Source organism: Camelus ferus, chromosome 13 (genome assembly GCF_009834535.1).
Source record: "Camelus ferus isolate YT-003-E chromosome 13, BCGSAC_Cfer_1.0, whole genome shotgun sequence".
Classification (NCBI taxonomy): domain Eukaryota; kingdom Metazoa; phylum Chordata; class Mammalia; order Artiodactyla; family Camelidae; genus Camelus; species Camelus ferus.
In genome coordinates this window covers 31,083,160-31,103,816 of record NC_045708.1, presented here as the reverse complement: position 1 = coordinate 31,103,816, position 20,657 = coordinate 31,083,160, and the positions used below count along the sequence as shown (strand labels likewise).

General features: G+C 56.2%; 1 protein-coding gene across 3 annotated transcripts; it reads right to left on the bottom strand.

Moving 5' to 3' along the window:
• Positions 1-12: 12 nt before the first annotated feature.
• Positions 13-19,661, bottom strand: TIE1 (tyrosine kinase with immunoglobulin like and EGF like domains 1). Of its 3 annotated transcripts, XM_032494024.1 has the most exons (24): positions 19,588-19,661; positions 19,241-19,395; positions 16,201-16,518; positions 16,009-16,119; positions 14,377-14,532; positions 14,098-14,229; positions 13,815-13,955; positions 13,477-13,605; positions 12,542-12,687; positions 12,185-12,329; positions 9,678-9,836; positions 9,353-9,490; positions 8,858-9,154; positions 7,993-8,283; positions 7,463-7,653; positions 4,923-5,133; positions 4,646-4,756; positions 4,243-4,433; positions 3,125-3,238; positions 2,943-3,013; positions 1,785-1,825; positions 1,598-1,694; positions 1,415-1,514; positions 13-481 (listed from the first exon to the last, which is right to left on the bottom strand). In XM_032494024.1, exons 2-24 carry the CDS (start codon positions 19,296-19,298, stop codon positions 410-412), a joined length of 3,420 nt encoding a protein of 1,139 aa, XP_032349915.1. In that variant the 5' UTR covers positions 19,299-19,395; positions 19,588-19,661; the 3' UTR covers positions 13-409. The 3 variants fall into 3 exon arrangements, 2 of the variants coding, with proteins under 2 accessions (XP_032349915.1, XP_032349916.1); XM_032494025.1 differs by lacking the exon at positions 9,353-9,490; XR_004324966.1 differs by lacking the exons at positions 13-481; positions 1,415-1,514 and having other exon boundaries at positions 3,125-3,227.
• Between the last annotated feature and the right edge of the window lie 996 nt (positions 19,662-20,657).

Genomic DNA, 20,657 nt, shown 5'->3' with positions numbered 1-20,657 from the left:
AATAGGCAGACATGGAATGGAGCTTCTTAGAGCATTTATTTCTTCTGATTACAAGGCAGGGAGAGGGGAGGAACTGAACAGGGCATGCTACTGGTGTGAGTGCTGGCTCGGGTGGAGGAGCTGAAGCCGGGGTTTGAGTGCAGGGAACAGAAGAGCACACATGTGGAGCAGCCCAACTGGAAGGAAGGATATGAGGGCAGCTGTCAGTAATGTAGGAGGCACTGGGAGCAACAGCAAACGATGAGGATCCAACTCCCCTAAGCCCACCCCATCCCTTGATTCCCCTTTTTTCTTCCTTAAGTTAAAAAGCAATTCCTTGAGGCAGCTCAGGCTGCAAGGATCAGAAGTCACAGGTTGGAGAGCTGAGTTTGCTCTGGCCAGCAGAGCCAGGTTCTGGCTGGATGGCAGCTCAGGCCTCCTCAGCGGTGGCGTCGATGCCTGCGTACGTGAAGTTCTCGAACAGCGACATGTTCACGTAGGCCTGGGGAGCAGAGCAAACTTTAGGAGGGGAGGGCCAGGGATGGGGGTGCCCTGGCCTGGAGGTCCTTGACTTCCATGTGGTTGGGGTATATGAAGAGACACTGATTTGTTCTGGAGACTCAAAATGACCCCATGGCCAAGGGTGGTCCTCACCGGCCCAGAGAAGCAAAGTCATCAGACCACAGGTGGGGGGCGCAGGTGAGAGATCCTCATCACAGTTGTTGGACAGGAGTTTTTTCCTGCCCTCATTCAATGAATTGTTCGCTCATGCATTCATTCATTCATTTACTTATCTATTCATAAGGCTATTTTTAATAATTTACCCATATATATGGTTATTTGATCATACCTTCCTTCTTAAGATAGTTTACTATTCTTCCAAGTATTTAGTCATTAATTCATATGAAGAACTTTTTGCATATTTATTTTAATGTATTTCTTCATTTACATTTATCTCATAATTAATTTATTGATATGGGTATTAGATTCAGTTATTTAATTGTGTATTTATTCGTATGATTATTGTTTCATCCATCCTCTGATTCCACTCATTCAGTTACTATACCGTTCATTTATCCATCCCCCACTTGGTTAGGTGAACTTTCATGCATTATTCCACTCTGGCTCTGTGCCAGGTGAGGAGAGGTGTCCCAGATGAGAATGGGCTGATGGCCCCAGCAGAGGAGGACAGGCAGGGATTCTGGGACCTGGGACCTGGGGGAAGGATCTGCTGCTGAGGTTAAGCAGCAGCCTTGGAAGAGTTCAGAGGGGCCAAGTGCCCAGCCCAGTGAGAGCTGGAGAGGGGGCTGTGGCCCAGGGCCCCGGGCAGACTGTGGTGCCACTAGCGGTGGGGACAGGGACACAGTCTGGCTCCGATGAGGGGGCCCCCTGTGAGCTTGGTGAGCCCAGCCCCCATCACCCCCAGGCTCCTCACCTTCCTGGCTTCCAGCATTCGGCCCAGCTGCAGTGCGATCTGGGCAAAGGGGGGTCGCTCGTAGGGACGGTCCCGCCAGCACTGCCGCATCAGCTCGTACCTGCAGATAGGGAATCGCTGAGATGAGGGTCAGGGCCCCCTGGGGTGGCGGGGGTCATGGGGCTCAAGGCTGAGGCGACTCACACTTCGTCGTCACAGTTGCGAGGCTGCTCCATGCGGTAGCCCTGGGGCAGCTTCTCGTAGAGCTCGGCACAGGTCATGCCGCAGTACGGTGTGCCCCCTGCAGGAGGGGCAGAGCTCTCTCAGCCAGGGCCTAGGGTGGGGGGGGGGCGAAGGTGGGGGCACCAGGGGAATGGGGTGAGGGACTCACCAAGGCTCACGATCTCCCAGAGGAGGACTCCGAAGGACCAACTGAAATGAGGAGGACACACTGCATTATTTTCTAGACCCTGGGGCTCAGCAGCTCAATGTCTACCTAGCCCAGCTGTCAGCCCCTCCCAGCCCCTCCTTGTGTCTGCCCTTGGCCAGTGTTGTCTTTGCTCCATTGAAGCTTCTTCACAGCCCCTCCCAGGCTCAACATTATTACTGTGCACTTCCTGTGGGCCAGGCACCGATCATTCAATGCATATGTTAATTCATTTAACCCTACACCAACTCTATGATATAGGGACTATTATTATCCCCATTTTATAGATGGAGACACTGAGCCACTGAGAGGCGAGCTAGCTTGCCCAAGGTCACAAAGCTAGTAAGTGGCAGAGCTGGGATTCAAACTCTTGCAGTCTGGCTCCAGAGTTCTTGCTCTTAGCTGCCTCTTACATCGTAACAACATCTGTGTGGGTAAGAGGCAGGTAGCACCAGGGTGGGAGTTCTAGTGGAGGCAGGGAAGCTCGAGGGTCTTGGAGCAGAAGCAGGAGGTAGACACGCAGCGGTCAGAGGGGTGTTGGTGTGGCGAACAGTGAGCCAGGCAGGCTAGGCCAAAAGGCTGGGGGCAAGGGGCAGAGCCAGGGCCAGAGCACTGGGCAGGCCAGGTTCCCTGAAGGTAGGAGTGAGGGGCGGGGGTCATCTAGGGGAGGGAGCACAGAGAGGGCGTCTTGGGGGGTCATGCTCTGGTTAGGTCCTCAGGTGGAGATGACCTGCTCGTCAGAGAGGAAGGTGAAAGCATTCTTTGAGTGGTCTCTCCATTTACCCAGGCATTATCTACCAGCATCCCCAAATCTCTCCAAGTTACCCCCAGTCTCTGAGTCAAACCCAGCCCTAAATCACTCATACTCCAATCCTTCTCCTGAAACACCTTCCAAGATGAAACTCCTTCCAGCTAGCCCCCACTTTCCAACCAAGATGCTGGGCATGGCCAACTGATACCCAAGACACATCTGTGTCACACTTGTGTCACACCGGGAACACACCCTAGGGACGGCCAAGTCATGCTTTGGACTATATGAGACATGTCTGAGGTGTGTCCACTTACACCTACAAGCGTCCTTGGGGGCCAAACCCTCCTGCCCTTCCCCACCCTCAAACTCACACGTCGCTCTTGGTGGTATAGACGCTGTAGTTCAGAGACTCAATGGCCATCCAGCGCACAGGGAGACGCCCCTGGGAGAGAGTGGGTTGAAGGGATCAGGTGAGGAGGAAGGGCCTGGTTAGCAGCTTCTAGGGGGCAGAGCCAGGTACCGGCCCTGATGAGGAGGACTGCATGAGACTTACCATCGTCTTCTTCACATAAACCTCCTCTCCCCGAGAAAGGCCAAAGTCTGCAATCTTGGAGGCCAGGTTCTCTCCGACGAGCACATTTCGGGCAGCCAGGTCTCTGTGGATGAACTGCAGGCACGGTCAGAAGTCAGGGAAGACGGGATGTGTGAGCCCTGGACTGCGGGGCCAGGGAGGGATCCGGCCCCATGGCTGCCTTCGTGGGCTCCTTCATGCCTCTAGTAGCCCCTTACTCTTCTTCCCACCTACCCAGGCCCCATCCTAGATCAGCAACTCCTGCCTGAGAAAAACCACAGTGCTGGCTGTTATCCCTTCCTTCTTGTGACCTGGGCCACAGCCAAGCTCAGGCTGCATCCTTCTCCTGGAACAACAGTGGGCTTTTCCCCAGTGACCACACTGCACCTTCCCCTCTTTGCATGCTTCCTATTCCCCTCTGTCTGGACCTCTTCCACCCCCACCCCACTGATAAGAGTGGAAAGGCCCTTCTCTTGCCCAAAGTGACCTTCTCTCTTGAGTTCCAGATCCTCCCCACTGGGCCCTCCACCTTCCTCCAAGACCTCCCTCTGCCTTGGCCCCTTCCCCTCTGTTTTCAAAGATATTAAAGACTTCACCAACTTTAAAGTGGACCTCTCATGTCACATCCCCTCCTGCTACTGTCTCTCCTTCCATTCAAGCAGGGTGTCCTTGAACTGGGGCTTGGGCCTCCCCTGCCTGCTCCACCCTCTATCCTCTCCTGGTCAGTCTCACCCATCCCTGGCCACTGGCATCACTATGGTGAAGCTCCCAGACTGTTATTTCTGGCCCAGGCTTCCTTACTGAGTTCTAGGCTGGCATCTACAACCGCTAAGCCAACACCTCCACCAAGATATCCCTCGGATGCTTCGAAAGCAACACCTTCTCCAGACCTGCTTCTCGTCCTGTGTTCTCACCCACTCACCCAGGCCAGCAAGTCGAGGTCACATTCTCCTCTCTATTTCTCAATTCCACATCCAAATAGAGCCTGCTGACTATCTCCTGAAGTCATCCCCGTGGTCTCCCCTCATCCCTCTAGCCCACCTTCCCCCAACACACACACACACACACACACACACACACACACACTCACACTCACACACCTGCTTCTCACTCAGGTACTGCATGCCATTGGCAGCATCACTGGCAAAACGCAGCAGCTGCCGAGAGCTGAGGGTAGAGGCCGTTCCATGTTCTCGGGCAAAAGCTGGATCAGTTTCCAGGACCCGGCTCTTCCGCAGAAAATCTAGCAGGTTCCCATAGGGGGCATATTCAATAGCGATATACAAGTAACCTGGGAGGTGAGGAGCACAGGGTGGCGGTTGATACATAGGCAACCCGGGGCGTCAGCAGTTTCCCCACGGTGCTAGACAGAGACCCCAAAGCACGAAGGAGAATGAGTAGTGATGTTTAGCTGCCCTGAAGCTCCCCACAAGCTACGGATATGGAGGTGATGGCTGATGTTGGGGGTTAGAAGAAGGGGTCTGTGATGAGTTGGGGGCTCACCTCGGTTCTCACAGGCCCCCAAGAGGTTGATGATGTTGGGGTGATGCCCCAATTTGCAAAGAACTTCCAGTTCTCCCGCAAAGTCACGATGGTCATTTTCAGAGGCATACTCTGTGTAAAGAATCCAGTATCACTTTTGTCAGACATAAGCCTGGAGAAAGGGCATGGGCTGGTGAGGGCTGGGATCAGTGGCTGGAGGGAGCCGAGGGCGGTGGTGCTGGGGTCTGTGGGACAAAGGAGAGGGTCTGGGCTGGGACAAGGCTCACTGCCAGCGGACCTTTCAGCATCTTGATGGCTGCGTTCATCTTGAGTCCGTCCTTCTTGATCATGGCCCGGATGACCTGGCCGAAGTTCCCCTCCCCAATGAGATCCTCAAAGGTGATGTCCTCCCATTCCAGCACTGGGTAATTCAGGGGCTCGGGCTGTGGTTTTGGCCGCCGGGTCAGTGTCAAGGTGCCCGAGCTGAACTGCAGGATGGTCTCCTCACCCTTCATAGGATGGGACAAGTGGGCAGAGAGTCCACGAAAGAGCCAGGGGCAATAAGGTGCACAGACAGAGGGTGGTCAGACAAATGGACAGAGACCCAGACAGAGGGCATCCTGGTGGCCAGCCAGGGACTGACAGACAGACAGAGGACACATACTGAGACAGAATCCTATGAGATGGAGCACAGGTGTGCCGTCGGGTGGACCCATGTCCAAGGAGAGAAATGGAGAGGCCACAGCCTGGGGATCAGGTGTGTGGGGCTCTGAAAGAACAAGGAGTGGATAAAACTGCTAGAAGCCATGACATGAGTCAATGAAAGGATGATATTTCTAACATTTAAAACAGAAAAAAAATGGAACGAGCTGTGATGGGGAGCAATGAGCTTCCTGGGATTGTGCTGATCCCACAGCCAGGCTTTTCTGTCACCAGGGATGCTGCGGAGAGGGTTCCGGCCTTGGGCGATCAGCTAGGGTACACTTACTGAGCACCTGCTCCATGCTAAGCCCGGAGCTGCTGGGAGCCAGTGGAGGGGTTTTCTTCACAGCAGCAGAAGCAGAGATCACCCTGTCCACCCACCTGGCAGCCACCCTTGCTCTCAGAACACCCTAGGACCCGAAGAGAGAAAGAGCATAACAAAGAGGCGCATCCACTGCCCCCAGCCGAGCAGGAGCTGGGCCTCCTGGGCAGGAAAAGGACACAGCCGAACAGGACCCCGGGAGCGGCCAGTGTGCGAACCGGAGAAGGATTAAGACCGACCTGGAGGGAGGGGTTCCTAAGTGAGCTGTAGCCCAGCCTGACGGGTGAGGGCTGAGGACATGGGTCACACAGACTCACACAAAACATGGACAGCTGAAGGCACACGCCAGAGTGCACACACATGTTCTAGTGGTGGACAGGATGCAGGGGCATCCTTGAGAGGTACACACAGACATGTGCACACAGGAACACAAGCAGAGGGACACACGTGTCAGGGACACAGGCCTACACACATGGGGGCAATCACAGGGAGGTACACGTGCATTCCTGCACACACACCCCTCTGCACCCAGGCACGTATAGCAGGGATACATCTTGATGTATGATAGGATATATACACACTCAGGCCGCCTTCCCACCTCCTTCCTATGACGGTGGTTCCCAGAACCCTCCCCCAACTACAGCAGTGGCAGCTTTCTGTGTGCACTGACCTCAGAGGGAGGCCAATGCAGCCTGGAACAAAGAGGCTGATTGAATCCCTGAAGGGAGTTTTTTTAAAGGCATGGCAGAGACAATAGCTTGGACACTAGGCTTTCTATCACAAGGATCAGCCCTTGAGAGAGAAGAGGGGTTTGTGGGTTTTTTTTTTCTGAAATGCCGAGGCTCGGCTGTAAATATAAGGCGCCCAGGCATGGAGGAACAAGGGCGCAGTTTGAATCATAAGTGACAACAGTGGGGAAGATCCCAGAGGGGAGAGAGGTGGGAGGAGGTGATGAGAGGAGGTGACACTGGGTCCCTGAAGAGGCGCCTGTGCCCGCCACCCCCATCCCCCTTGGTGTGGGCCTGCCGGCTCGAGGGACGTGGACCACAGAAGGACAGAAAACTCAGGTTTACAGGGAAGCCAAGAAGAGTGGAGGTGTGTGTTTCCTCTCTCAAGGAGTGACAGGTGAAGCTGCAGGTTGAGCTCAACGCGAGAGCGATAGAAACAGCTGTGGGTGGGCTTTAGAACAGCCATAGCAGCGGGTCTAAGGGCCACAGAATACGCTGCCCTCCACAGGGTACAAGGAAGCACCTGGGAGTTCTGAGTCTCCCCCAGGAGGCCCTGGGATCCACAAGGATGGAGGCTGGGACGAAGAACTTGCAGTGTGAGTGCCCCATTGGCAGGGGGCCACAGAAGGGCTGAGGACATCGGCCAGGGCTGCCTGCAGATGGAGGCTGGCTCCCCAGCCCAGGAGGGCCTGCCGGGACAGAGGCCAGTGTGAAGGCCACCTGTTCCCCGTGTGGCACCAGGCTTCCTAGGCTTACATCGGCCCGAGTGAGGAGGAGGAGGAGGATCCTGAACTGACCACAGTGAAACATGGACATAACCAAGTGATTCTGAACTGGGGGTATTAAATACTTTGCCACTAGTGTAAGTGAGCTCATAAGTTGAGTTCAATTCTAGAGAAATAAAGATAATTATATATCCTACCCTTGTGTGCGGTTGAGTGTAGCCTTATACCTACGACATAAACACGCATGTGGGTGCGCACACACACACACTTGCTGTGTGCAAATACTGGGGTGTACATAGACAGGAACACATACACAAAGGGTCTGCCCACACGTGCCCTGGGGCGGGTACAGGGGACTGACCGATCCCGACTGGTAGGTGAAGGTGCGTCTGCGATGCAGGCAGCTTCTTCGGATGCACACCAGGGTTAGGAGGGCAGCCAGGATGGTGAGGCAGGTGGCGGACACAGAGCCCACCACAGCCAGGACCAGCTGTTGGTCCAGGCCCTCTTCAGGCGCCTGGATCTCTTGGACTGGGCCCTCGCTCTGCAGCCCTGGACACAATAAGAGAGGCAGATCATAGGGATGCACAGGTCAGGGAACTCAGAGGCCAATGTGGGGTCACACAGAGGAAGAGGTCAGAGATTCTAGTGCCAGGGAGGGAGCCGGGGTGCCAGGCCTAGGGCCAGTGGGTCACTGGAATGATATGATTTCCCAACACTAGGACAAGGGGTCATAAGAAAGGAAGAGTCAGGGTCCCCAGTACCAGGGCTCAAGTGACTTGCTGGGAAGGGCCTAGGATGCTCTAGCTCCAAGGCAGGGGATACGTGGATGGGGAGAGCACTGAGACTGACCCCAGGGTCCAGGAGTCCCCCCTGGCCCTGCCCTCTCACCGTTGCCCAAGGTGGACTCCTCTACCACGTTGCTCCAGTCGCCGGGGCCCTGGACACTGGCCCGCACGCGGAAGAGGTAGCGTGTGCTGGCGTTGAGGCCACGGACAATGGTGCTCGTCTCCTCGGGCCTGTCCACGTCCATCCACAGCGGGTCTCCTGAGCCCCCAGCCACCTGCACCTCCACGATGTACTTGGATATAGGCCCAGCCGGAGGCTCTGGGCGCTGCCACACCAGCTGAATCTCCGAGTCTGAAAGGGCCTGGGCATGGAGGTGTCGGGGTGCTGGGGGCCCTGGGGAGATGGGGGTGGGAAGGCAGGGCTCAGATGGGGCCAGACCGCGTGGCTGTGGGGTCGGATAGATCTGCTCTAACTGTGTCCCCTGCTCTGCAGAACCCAGAATGCGAGCCACCCCGCCAGCCTCCTCCTCCCTTCCGGGGCTGAATTCCTCTCCCTGAGCTTCTGCTTCCCCTGGTTCTCCTTACATCCCAAGTCTTCCTGGTGGTCCAGATCCTCCCAGTGCCCTGGGTCTCCCCCATGTGCCCCCTAAGATCTGTTTTCCCCCAAGTACCCATGTCCTCCTGGGGCCCTACATCCTCCCCATGACTCTTGTTCTCCACGTGAACTACGACCTCCCCGTGCTCTCCTCTGCCCCCATGCTCCTGGTATCCCGTATCCTCTGTCACATCCTCTCTGTGTTCATGTGTGCTTGACATCCTAGGTCCTCCTTCTGCCATGTTTTCATGTCCTGTATTCTCTCCATGTCCATCCAGGATCCTATGCCCTCCCATGTCCTTTTGGGTCTCACTTGCTCCTGTGTCCCTTGTGCCCCCTCCTACTGAGCCCACCACCCCCTTCCGGAGCATACCGCTGGGGGGCAGAAGCACACGTGCGGGGGGTGAGGCAGGGCCCAGGAGGGTACAGTGGTAGAGCCGCACATCCAGCTGGTAGTGGGTGCCAGGCGTGAGTCCGGTCAGGAGGGCGGTGCGGGCCTGGGGGGACGAGACGTTCTCCCGCCGCTCCTGTCCCCGGGCCCCGTCCCACAGGCGCAGCAGGAAACCATCGCCCACCAGTGGCCCCGGCACCGAGGGTAAGGACCAGCTCACTCGCAAACGGTCGGGGCCCTCCACATGCCAGCCCTCCAGCCATGGCTGCAACAAGGGCTCTGGGGCCAGAGGTCAGGGGTCAGAACTGTCCGGTGAGTCCTTGGAGCTGGACAGGATAGTGGTCCCCAGGGGACAGGGTGCAACAACCTCCAGTGGGAAAGGCAGGGGGCCCTGGGGTGGACAAGACATGACAGCCCCTGAGTGCATAGAACAGTGACCCCTGGGGGGACAGAAAGGGGTGACTCTTGGCCTCTCACCAGGACAGTCTGTGGTCATGAGGGTGGGAGGCCCCCAGGCTCCCTCCCCGCCTTCTCCCGGCCGGCTCAGCTGCACACGGACACTGTACCCTGTCTTCGGCCTCAGGTTCATTAACGTCACGTTCTCACTGGGGTCCACTGGGGGCGGGGTGGGCAGCTCACATCATTCAGCCCCGGTTCCTTCCAGAAGCCACCACCCTCCCTGTAGCCCCTCTCTTCTCCTTACACGTCTCCCTCCCTCTCTAGTCCCCCTCCCCTCATTAATGCCTGATACCTCGCCCCGCTCCAGCCACCCTGCTCTGTCCCTGGCTCCCTCCCGACTCACCCACGATGGTGGACCAGGCCATGGTGCTATCCTGGGGCCGGTAGTGCAGGCGGACGGAGGCGATGGGTCCGTCCCCAGAGAAGGAGACCAGCGGGGAGACAACGAGCTGGCGGCTCTGCTTGGCCAGGAGCCGAGGGGCGGTCAGGGGCACTGGGGGCACTGCCAGGAGGCTCGGGGTGAGGCGTGCCCCAGACAGCACCCCCAGTCCTCAGAAATGGGAGCAGACTCTGTGTTCTGGGCATCAAAGAGATTGCTAGTCTCCATTTAGATCTGGGGACCCCCTGGGCTGGGGAGAGACCAAGTCTAACAGATGACCAGAGTGGCCAGGGCACAGGGAGGATGGCTGGAGGCGTAAGGATTCGGCAATAAGGACATGAAGGTGTCCCAAAAGATGTTAAGTGAGGGAGTGGCATGGCCAGTTTTTTTTTTTTTTAATTTTGAAATTTTTTAACGCACAGAAAGAACGTCCCAGAAACGGAACAGGTATTGACTTATTAACGATGAAACACTATATAAAGAAAACTCCTCCCCACTTAGTAAATAGGAATATAGTGCAAATAGATGTGAAAGGAGGTGAACACTTTAGGATTTAAATGACAAAGTTGTATACAATATTCACATATGGCTTATTATCTCATAGCAATATTATTTTCATAATGATGTATACGACATTTGTACTTATTGGTAAGATGCTTTGGGCGGGGGGTTGAGGAAGGGCACCCCCCTGTGCAGTGTGGTGGCAGGCAGAGAGGCCTGAAACCCATCTCAGCGTCACCCTGCTCTCTGCCCTTCCCCTACCATTCATCACTCTCTAAATTAAAAAAAGAGTAGTAGGTAATGAAGCACCTGCTCTACCTGGAGGCTTCACATGCATGGTCTCAAATTCTTATAGCTGCAGGCAGGGCTCCTCACCCCTGTGTTATAAATGATGAAGCAGGCTCAGAGACATTGAGCAACTTGCTTAAGGACACACAGCCAGGGTTTGAACTAGGTCTGTCTGGCCAGGCCACCTAAAATCAGTCCATTCTACCCCACAACAGCCTTTGCGCTCCTGCTCGGCTTCCTCTCTCCATGGTCACTGCCTCTGTTCTGCTTTAGCTTTTCTCTCCAGGTTATTGCGTTAATACCTTAACTGGTTCCCTTGCCTCTTCTAAATATTTTCCAGAAGACTTTCAAAGAAGAGTGGATGGTTGGAAGAGGGGCGGGGAGGGCCAAGGAGGATGCAGGGGTGTGAGCTGAGGGGGTGAGAAGGAACAGTGGTGTCAGGCAGGAATACTCATGTCAGGAGGAAGTGCTGATCTGGAGGGAGATGAAGGCCCGGCTTGGACGCTACGGAGCCCAGGGACCTGTGGCTCAGGCATGGGGTTACATGTCCTGGAGGTGGCTGGATACTAAGTGGGCCCCTGAGTCATACACCAAGTAACTGCCACACTGACTTCAGAACCAGACCTTCACTACATGGAGGTCCCACTAAATGGGTCTAGAGCCCAGGAGAGGGGTCCAGGCTGCAGGTCATACATATCTGGGAGTTGCTAGGGAACAGATGACATTTTAACTAATAATAACAATAAATGTCAACATGTACTGAGCACATACCCTGTGTCAGGCACTGTGCTAAATGCTTAAATGCATCATCTAATTTAATCTTCACAGCAACCCTATCGAGGGAGCACTGATATTCTCATTTTAAAGAGTGAGAAGCAAGCTATGAGGAGCTAAGTGACTTGCTTATTATGTGACGGAGCTAGAATTTGTGGTGAGGATTCACAGCCAGATTGTCTGGGTCCAAAGCCTGGGGAGAGTGGGAAGAGAAAGGGGTGCGCAGCTCACATCATTCTCTAATACTTCCTGGGGGTGGAGGAGGCTGCAGAGTTGGGGGCGGGTGGGCAGCAGAGTCTGACAGTGAGAAAGAGGAAGATGAGTACGAGGTCCAGGCTCATGTCAGGGGAAGTGGGGGATGTCGGGGTTGGAGGAAAAGAGGAGCCAAGAGGTGGGAGGGAGTGTGAGTGTCAAGGCTTATGGTGCTGGAGAAGGTGAGGGACACCAAACGGGGGTGGGGGTGCTCTGCTCTGAGCAATCCTGGGCACTGGCAGTTCCCTCTTATTCATCAGGAATCACCTCTGGGAAACAGAGCAGGTCACCCTCTGAGCTTCCCTGTCCTCGCACTGAGTGACCTGTGGTGTGACTCGGGGCGGGGGAGGCAGCATCCCAGAGGCAGAGTGAAAGGCACTGTGTGTCTGTGGGCAGGGTTTTGGGGAGGCAGTGATGGGAAGCATCACCTGGGCAAGGCTGGAGGGTGTCCCATTCCTGGGGCATGGGATGCCTTTTCCAAATGAGATTGAGCTGTGCTCCAGCCTGGACACTGTCCAGTCCAGGCCTCAGGCTGATAACAGGCCTTCTTCTCTGCCTGGTATTGGGCTATGACCTTAGATGCCCAGTCTGAGCAGCATGGGCTGGTGCCTGCTGTGCCTGCTATCCAGCCTCCAGGGCCATGGGACATCACTGACCTTTGACGTTGACCCTGAAGCGTCGGCTGTCCTGGCCACCAGATGTGGACACGCGGCACTCCCAGAGCCCACTGTCCCCAAGGGTCAAGCGGGGCACCTCGAACTCGGCTGTGGTCTTGTCTGGCTCCACAATGGCCTTGGTGGACTGAGAGAGACAGGGGAAGGGGTCAGACCACAGAGAATGTGCATCACGTAGCAGACACACGTGTTTGTCCAGACTGATAAGGGGACAGAGGCTGGATGGCGGTCCCTCAGCAATCAGCCTGACCCCACTTGAGCTGTAGGCAGAGCCTGCAGAAAGCCCCATGGGCTCGGGGCCTGGAGGGGCGGGGCCCGGGTTGGGGTCTCGGGGCTGACCAGGAGCACTGTGCCGTCCGGCTTACGCAGCTCCATGCTGCCCCGGACTGGGAAGGGGTTCCCCGCAGCCGCGCAGTTGATCCGGGGCATCGTCTCTAAGTTGAACTCCAGTTCTGAGACCACGTCCAGGATCTGGGGGATCCGGTCTGGGGAGAGAGGGGACACTCATCCTGGAGGCCCTGCGGGGGCAGACATGTGACTGCCAAGGCACCCCTCCTCCCGAGTCCTGCATCTTGGTGCAGGCACTGCCTGTGGCCCAGTCACCCCAGCCTGAAGGCCAGCACAGTCCCATGTGACTCCTCCAGGGCTGTCACGCCCACCTCTGATTGCCCCTGAGTCTACCTCCTGCTCCCTCCCTATCCTCACATCCTCCTACACCGAGACCAGACCCCTCCAGCCTCACAGCCGGAATGCTGGTTTCTGGGCCCTGCTACAGATCCTCCAGGCTCTCCAGCTCCCACTCCCCACTTAGCAGCTGTGGTCCTCTCTCAAACACAAATCTGACGGCTCTGTGCCTCTTCAACCATTCCCTGCTGGCCTATCATATTGAGTGGAAATCCTATAGCCTGCTATTCAAAGGCCCCAAGATTTGACCTCTTCTGACCACTCCTCCAGCCCCCCACCACTCCACCATCCTGGTACTCGAGGCTGAGTCCTCAAACCCCGCCCTTTGACCTTCCTCTCTCTCGAGCTGTCTTCCTCTTGTCCTTCATATCCCATCTCAGATGGTGCCTCTTCCCAGAAGCCCTCTCTGACCCTCTCAGGCTGGTCAGGGCCTTCTCTGGGCTCCCACCCGCTCTGGGCTGCTGCCCACCCCTGTACGGATGATGCGGGCTGGTAGTGAGAACTTCTAGACCATGAGCTCCCTGAGGACAGGACTTACAGCCTGGGGATGTGTCAGGTGAAGGTTGACTTGTTTTGAGAGATGCTCATACCTGACTTTTCACAGTGCACTCCATGCCACCCGGAGGGGCAGACACAGCCGCTGAAGCGGTCACAGGTGCCACCATTCTGACACTGACACTGGAGGCGGCAATCAGCCCCAAAATGGCCTGGAGCACAGGCTGGGAACAGAGAGGGTGTGCTTAGAAGGGCACAGGTCAGGGGATAATGAGGGCACAGCTGGGGACAGGCTGGGTGGAGAGAGCACTGGTCAAGTGAGCAGGGGACTGTGGAGGGATTGGTGTGTAAGTCAGGGCCAGAGTGAAGGGGCTGGGTGGAGCTTGTGGCTAGCTGTCTGGTCAGGGACCACAGAGGGTGGGCTAGCCCATACCTTCCTGGCACTGGCTCCCTCTCCAGCCAGATCCACAGGAACAGCCATAGGGGTCCGGGAGGCAGAAGGTGAGGCCCTGGCAGCCTGATGTGCCTGGACACTGCTCCTGGCAGCTCTGCCCAAAACGGCCCTCTCTGCAGGCTAGAAAAAGGGCAGGGTGCTCTGCTGGGCCCCAGGGTGCAGGACCTGCTTGGTATCCAAGCTGCATCCTCATGGTTCAAGAGTCTTCCCCCAGCCAGGCATCCTCTTTTGTCTAGGTCCTAGCACTGCCCAGCCTCCTTACCCTGCTCACAGCGGGTACCAGTGAATCCAGGGGGGCACACACACTCGCCGTCCTGGTCGTGGCAGACACCTCCATGAAGGCAGCCTGGGCATTCCTTGGTACAGTCTTGTCCCCAGTGCCCTGCCCCACAGCCTGCAGGAAAGTGCTTTTAGCAGCTGACTCTCACCCCTCTTGACCACTGGTGCTGAGGACTTGGGGTGGCCCTGGGGATCCACAGGAAGTACCCATTGGGCTCCCAGCTTCCCACACCATCCACCACCTCTGCCCTCTGCTCCTGACCTCGCACGATGAGCCGAAAGAAAGCGCTGCCCAGTGGGCTGGCTTCCAGGTAGGTGGCACTGTAGATGCCGCTTGAGGGTGGCTGCACGTTTGGGAGCTGCAGCAAGAACCGCCTGTCCTGGACCTCGTGCCAGTCCAGGGTGTAGAAATAGGATCCTGGGGGCATAAACTGGGGCCTCAGTGCCACACGAGAGTTAGTGTCCCCTCCCTTTGCCCACCTCAACCCGTCACATCAACGTGTGCCATGCAGAGTGATCAGACCTGGGAGAAGTTACCAGAGAGTATCAGTACCCAAGCCAGAAAGCTGGGAAGCATCCTCTTCTCTACTGCTCCACCAGTCACTCAGTAAACCAAGTCCTGTTTGGTCTATCTCCCCCTCATCTCCTAGAGCTCTTCACTTCCCTCCATGCCCACTGCCACCATCCCGCTCCCAGCTTCCCAGCCTTCCAAGCAGTCTTTCTGCCCCAAGTCGTCCCCCTTTCCACCCATCCTCCACTCAACAGCCAATGAGATTCTTTTCCAATAGATTCCTCCATAGCTCCCCAGCTTAAGCTCTCCAATAGTTCGCCACTGCCCGCAGGACAACAGCCAACTCCTTAGCACATCATTTTCACCAGTTTGGCCACTGCTTAGCCCTCTAGTCCCATACCTCTCCGCATCCTGCCTGACTCCGAACATCCCTGAATTCCTAAATTGTCTGTATCTGTTCTAGAAACACCGTGGTATCTCAGAGCTTCCTGCCTTTGCTCTTGTCACTCCTCCTCCTGGAATGTTCTTCCCCTCTTCTTTGTGGCTAATTTCCAGGAGCCACTCCCTCCAGGACTGGTGGACTCTAACATTAGGGTCCTTGTCCCCGACCATCTCTTCTTGCCTCTTTGCTCAGGACAGAATAGAGATTCTAGGGGAGTGCGGGTCTGCCTGACTCTCCACATCTCTCATTAATTCAGGGGGCCTGGACATCAGGAGGCAAACCCCCAGCCCAAGAGAAAGATCCTCCCCTTTTAGGAGCCCAGGGACGTAAGAAGCAGCCAAGGGGCTGTGGGTCTGAGGGTGGGGGCAGGAATCTTTGGGGCCGCAGAGAGAAATGGCTTCCTCCTGGGGAGGGGAGGGCAGAGGGCCTGATAGGGCGAGAGTTGGGGCAGAGCTGGGCTGAGATCCCCAGGTCTGCCCAGGCCCCTACAAGTGTGTCTGGACAAATCTCTGGAAGAGGCTAAACTTCCCTAGCCTGTGCTGAGTCTTTGTTACCAGCTCTCTTCTGTCCCATGGGGACTGCTGCTCCCTGCCAAGTGGGCTATGTGACAGCATCTGCTAACTCTCAGGGAGACTCGAAGGTTGGGGGTTAACATAGCGCTGATTTGAGGGTGACAGAGAAAGAGGTAGTTGATCAGGAGGCTGCTGGTCCTCTGGGCGCAGTAGGACAGCTCAGACCTAGAGATGAGATGGATTCAGGTGCTTCCTACAGACCTGGTCCAGGGAAGAGGATGTGCTCTGGAGGCTGGCAAGAGCGGGTAACAGGTATGTGGAGTGACAGGTGTGTCAGGGGCCAAAACTGGGACCACCGAGGGCCATGGAGGTGTTGGGGTGTCAGACCTACCGGTTTACCTGCCCACCCAGTTTCGATGCCCCTCTCACCGTTGCTTTTCCAGATCACATCTGTCTGCTTCTCCTTGCGCACGCGGGCGGCAAGTACAGCCGTGTCGCCCTTGTTCACCGTGTGTGTGACCTTGTCTGGGAGCAGGTGGGCTGCGGGGGGCGGAGGGCGGGGTCAGGGGTCCAGGACAACCCCCTCTCCCCCTACCCAACCCGGGCTGCGGCCAGACTCACCCCCGGGGCTGTTGTGCACGTAGAGGACGCGCGTGCGCCGAGCCCCCGCGCCGCCCACGCAGGAGAAGACGCCCACCAGGTCCGAGGGCTGCGAGAAGCCGCGCAGTGTCACCTGGCGCGAGCCGTTGCGGTCCAGGTGCAGGGGCTGCCAGGGCCGGGGCGAGCGCACGATGCGGTCGTCCTTCTCCAGCAGCAGCGGGGGCCCCCAGGCGTCCGAGCCTCTGCCCACCCCAGCCTCCCCGGACACACAGGTCAGGAAGAAGCGCTGGGGCTCGGTCAGGCGCAGGTCAGCCAACAGCGTCAGGTCCACCGCCGCGCCTAGGACGAGACACCAACATCCTCTGAGCTGGCGAGGTCCCGCCTTCACCCCTGCCCTGCCCTCCCCCTCTCGTCCCCCCTCCCCCCGCCCCAAGACTCCGCACTTATCAGGCACAGGCCACCCCACTCCCTTCCTGTCCCTTTCCCCTTTCCCGTGTACTGCCCCCTTTCCCTCAACTTGCTTAGTCCTAAAAGAACAAAAAGGAAAACAAAGCCCCTTCTCTGGCCTCATCCTCTCTCTTCTCCTGCCAGATGGCTTCCCTGGACAGCCCAGCCTTCGGAAAGAAAGAATGATCTATGCTCTCCGTCTCCATTTCCTCACTTTATTCCTGGCAGTTCCCTTTCCTGACCTGTCTCTACAACACTCTGCAAATGGGAGCTGCTCACACTGCCCTGCCCCTGCACCCCTCATCATGAGGGTGCAGGCTAGGAGAGCCCCAGAGAACAGAAGTGTCTTGGTGGGACCCCTCCCTGACACTCTGGAAATCTAGACTTGTTTGCTGTGCTAGGATTTAAGGCGAGAGAGGCAGAATTCTGTAGCCAGGTGGTGAGGGTGCAGAAAGGAAGAGATCCCTGGGTCCAGCAAAAGGCCAGAAGCAGGGAGGGCAGGCCCAGGGGCAGACTTGGGGCCAACACACACAGAGACAGGAGATGATCCTTGCTCTTGGTCTTCCAAAGAGCTCCCAGTCCCAGTGGGGAGACAGACATGGATGTGCCTGTCAAATGCAGGGCACTGTGCAGGGAGTGCTGAGAAGGGACATGTAACCTACCTTGGGGGAGGCAGGGGGTGAAGAGGTGCCTCCTGGGAGAGCAGAGCAGAGTACAGTGAAGGGTAGGAATGGGGACAGGGAGAGGTCAGTGGTAGGATGGCCATTCTAGGCTAAGGACATATCCTGAGTACAGGTGTGGAATGAGAAAGACCACGGTGTGGACAGGGGATGTCCAAGTTCAGCGCGGCATGGCTGGGGCACCAGCGTGAGGCTGGAGCAGGGAGAGGCTGAGTAGAGCTGGGGTCCAGGCCTGTGCTGAGCTCTGCGAGCCTCCTCAGCCCTGGGACCCCACATCTTCCTGAGCCCCTCCTACTCTGTCCCTGTTCACTGCTAAATAGTTAGTTAGCTTAAATGCTACTTAGCTTATCAGTCGATGCTCTTTGAGAGCCAGGCCATGAGTAAATGAAGGTAGCATTAGCTGACTACCTGTTGTGTGCTGAGCACCTGTTTTCCGTTGGATGCTCACACCCTCCAGAATTTGAGGTCTTTCCATTCACATAGGTGGGTAATGATTATTTTCCAGACTTCCTCTAGCAAATTCGCCTCCTACCCGGGCTTTCAGCTCAGGCCTGCATTTCCATCAGTTCTCCCCAAACCTGCTCCTCTCCTGTGTGCCCTGTCTCAGCATACGGCAAAAACCACCCAAGATACAAACTCCAAAGTCATCTCATACTCTTGCTGTCATAATTAATGTTTATTGGAGGTCAGTTATATGCCAGGTACTTTACTTATGTTCTCTCATTTTATCATCCCAACTATCCTGGGAGGTGGGTGTTATTATCTTAATTTCATAGCCAGTGAATGGAAGGTTCAGAGAAATAACTTATATGCCCAAGGTCATATAAGATTAGTAACTGGTACAGCCAGGTTTTCTGACTCTGTAAAGTCCAAACGATGAAGCATTATGCTGGCTGCCCCAATCAGTCACAAAGAATTCTGCAAACTCTCTTTCCTCAAAGCATTTTGACTTCATCCCCATCTCCAAGCCCACCCTTGTAAATGCTCATCCTTACTCCCTGGGACCATCCTGACAGCCACATCCCTCCTTCCTCAATTCATTCTCCAAATGAATCCATCGAAGACCTTGTGTCTCTTGGACTATCACCTCTCATGGCTCCCCATTGCCCTCAGGATGCAGTGCTTGTTTTTGAGCCCCCTTGCTGCTCACACCACCCCACCTGCTGCGGCCCCTTCAGGAACTTTCTCTCCTGTGCACTTCTGTGCCTCGGAGACTTGCATCTATTGTTCTGGCTGCCTGGAATGAAGACCATCCCTCTTAGTGGAGTCTCTCCCAACTCCCTTTCCATCTATTACCCTGAAGCAGAGTAAGCTGACTACTCAGTGCTCCTCTGGATGGAGCTCCTTGTGTCTATCTGTTCAGTCCTCATCCCGTGTCCCGTGCCCCTCCAGTAGACCATGAACCACTCAAAGGAAGCATTTGTGTTTTAATCCTCTTGGGCAGGTTAGTGAAGGAATCGGTTATTCAGAAGCCCTTACCAAGTGCTTTGTGTAAATTACCCCATGTAAACCCCTAACAGCCATAGGAAGTCGGCATCACTTAATCTATCATAAGGATCTAGAGGCTGTCTGCCTCTCAACCAATGGCCCTCCACTTAGCACAGCTCCTGGAATATTGTTGGTGCTTGCTCAATGTCTGTCAAATGAATAACTGAGTGAGTCCCACACACTGGCCATAGGAGCCTCCAATGAAAACCTCGTGGGGCCCAGGGGCCCAGCTTCTCCCCACTGATGTTAAAATTCAACACAGTCAAGGACTCCTTCCCTCCCCTCCCACAATCCCTAGTGCCTGCCTGGGTTTTCCGGGCCCAGATCCCACTTTCTAGTGGGTCAGGGTGTGGATGAAGTTGATGGCAATGTTGATAGGGTTTCCTGGGGGCGGGGGGAAAGTCAAGGCCATGAGGGCAGGGGGGCCGGGGCGTGGGGAGACTTACCAACATGAGAAGCCAGGAAGAAGATGGAGAGCAGCAAAGGAGGCCCCAGCCAGACCATACTCCAGCGGCTGACCAGGCCAGTCCAGGACACGTAGGCCCACGGTCAGTCGCTCTGGGTCTGGCTTCTCAGCCTGTGCTGTCAGTGTGTGTTGGTTCTGGGGAGGAAGAGGAAATGAGTTAGCTTGAGTGGGAGGGGGGGCAGGGGAGAGGGGTGGGGAGGCCTTATCCTGCTTCTAGGCCTCTAGGCCCCCCTAGCCCGGCCCCCACGAGGCTGGGGATGGGTGTGGCCTGGAAGGCCCAGGAGTGGGATCACTGGAGGTGGGGGGAGGGTTGTGGCAAGGACAGACCTGGGGACTGTTGGACTGTTTCCCTTCGCCTCTTCTCCCTGTGGTCCTCAGTCTTGCCAGTGCACAGGAGGCAGGAGGCAGGAAAGGGAGGAAGCCAGTGGCTTCCTCCTATTGAGATGGGATGGGGGGAGGATATTGTTCTGGGGTCTGCCCTCCCCCAGCATGTACACACAATTCCTCATGTGTGCGCCCCAAGGATCCTTTTGTTACATACATGAACTGCGCCCCCGGACATGGTTACATGCATGTCCTAGAGAGCAGTTCATGTATGTAACATAAGGATCCTTGTGGGCCCAGCAATGTACACAAAGGAACAAAAAAACTCACACCCAGAAACACCCTTTGATTCAATCGTGTGTAACTCATTTCACAGATGGGAAAACCGAGGCCTGCAGTGCCTGAGGGTTCTCTGAGGTCATGGCGAGGCTGGGACTTGAACTTCTGGCTTAGTTGCTCCTCAAGGGCTCACACTAAGCAGACCCAAGGGAACGCAAAGGAAGTGAGTCTCTTTTGTTTACAGTCCTTAGCTTAAGCCACTAACAGAGACTTTAGTGCATTGTCACCTGTGGTCATTATCCCTGGGCACCGGGGCAGCGGAAGGTCCACCCAGGGAGCGTGCACACTCTTGAGGGCTGACAACAGCCTGGGAGCAGTCCCAGCCCCTTGACAGAAGCTCAAAGGCTCGGTTCATCTTGCCTCTGCTGTGCCGCTTGTCTCTCACTGGCAGTTCCCAGAGTAGAACATGGCCCATGGGTCTGGAACGCCTGTGCGGGGGTCTGTCCTTGCAGGGAGCAGTTGGAGCCGGCAGGTGGCCAGGGCTCGCTGGTGAGACCTGTGGCTCCCCTGGTCTGGAATGGAGTGGTGGGGGTGGGGTGAGACTTGGTGGCAGCTCAGGTGACTGGCTTGGGAGTCCAAGCCCTCCCTTTGGGGCTGGGACATCTTCCCAGAGCCTGTTCTTTGGTGAAGTCTGGACTCTCCTCTAGACCCACCAGGTTCTAGTTCTCTATTCTGGGGAAGCTGGGCTCCTACAGCCTGGTTGAGCTGATGGAGGTCTGGGGCTCTTTTGAAAA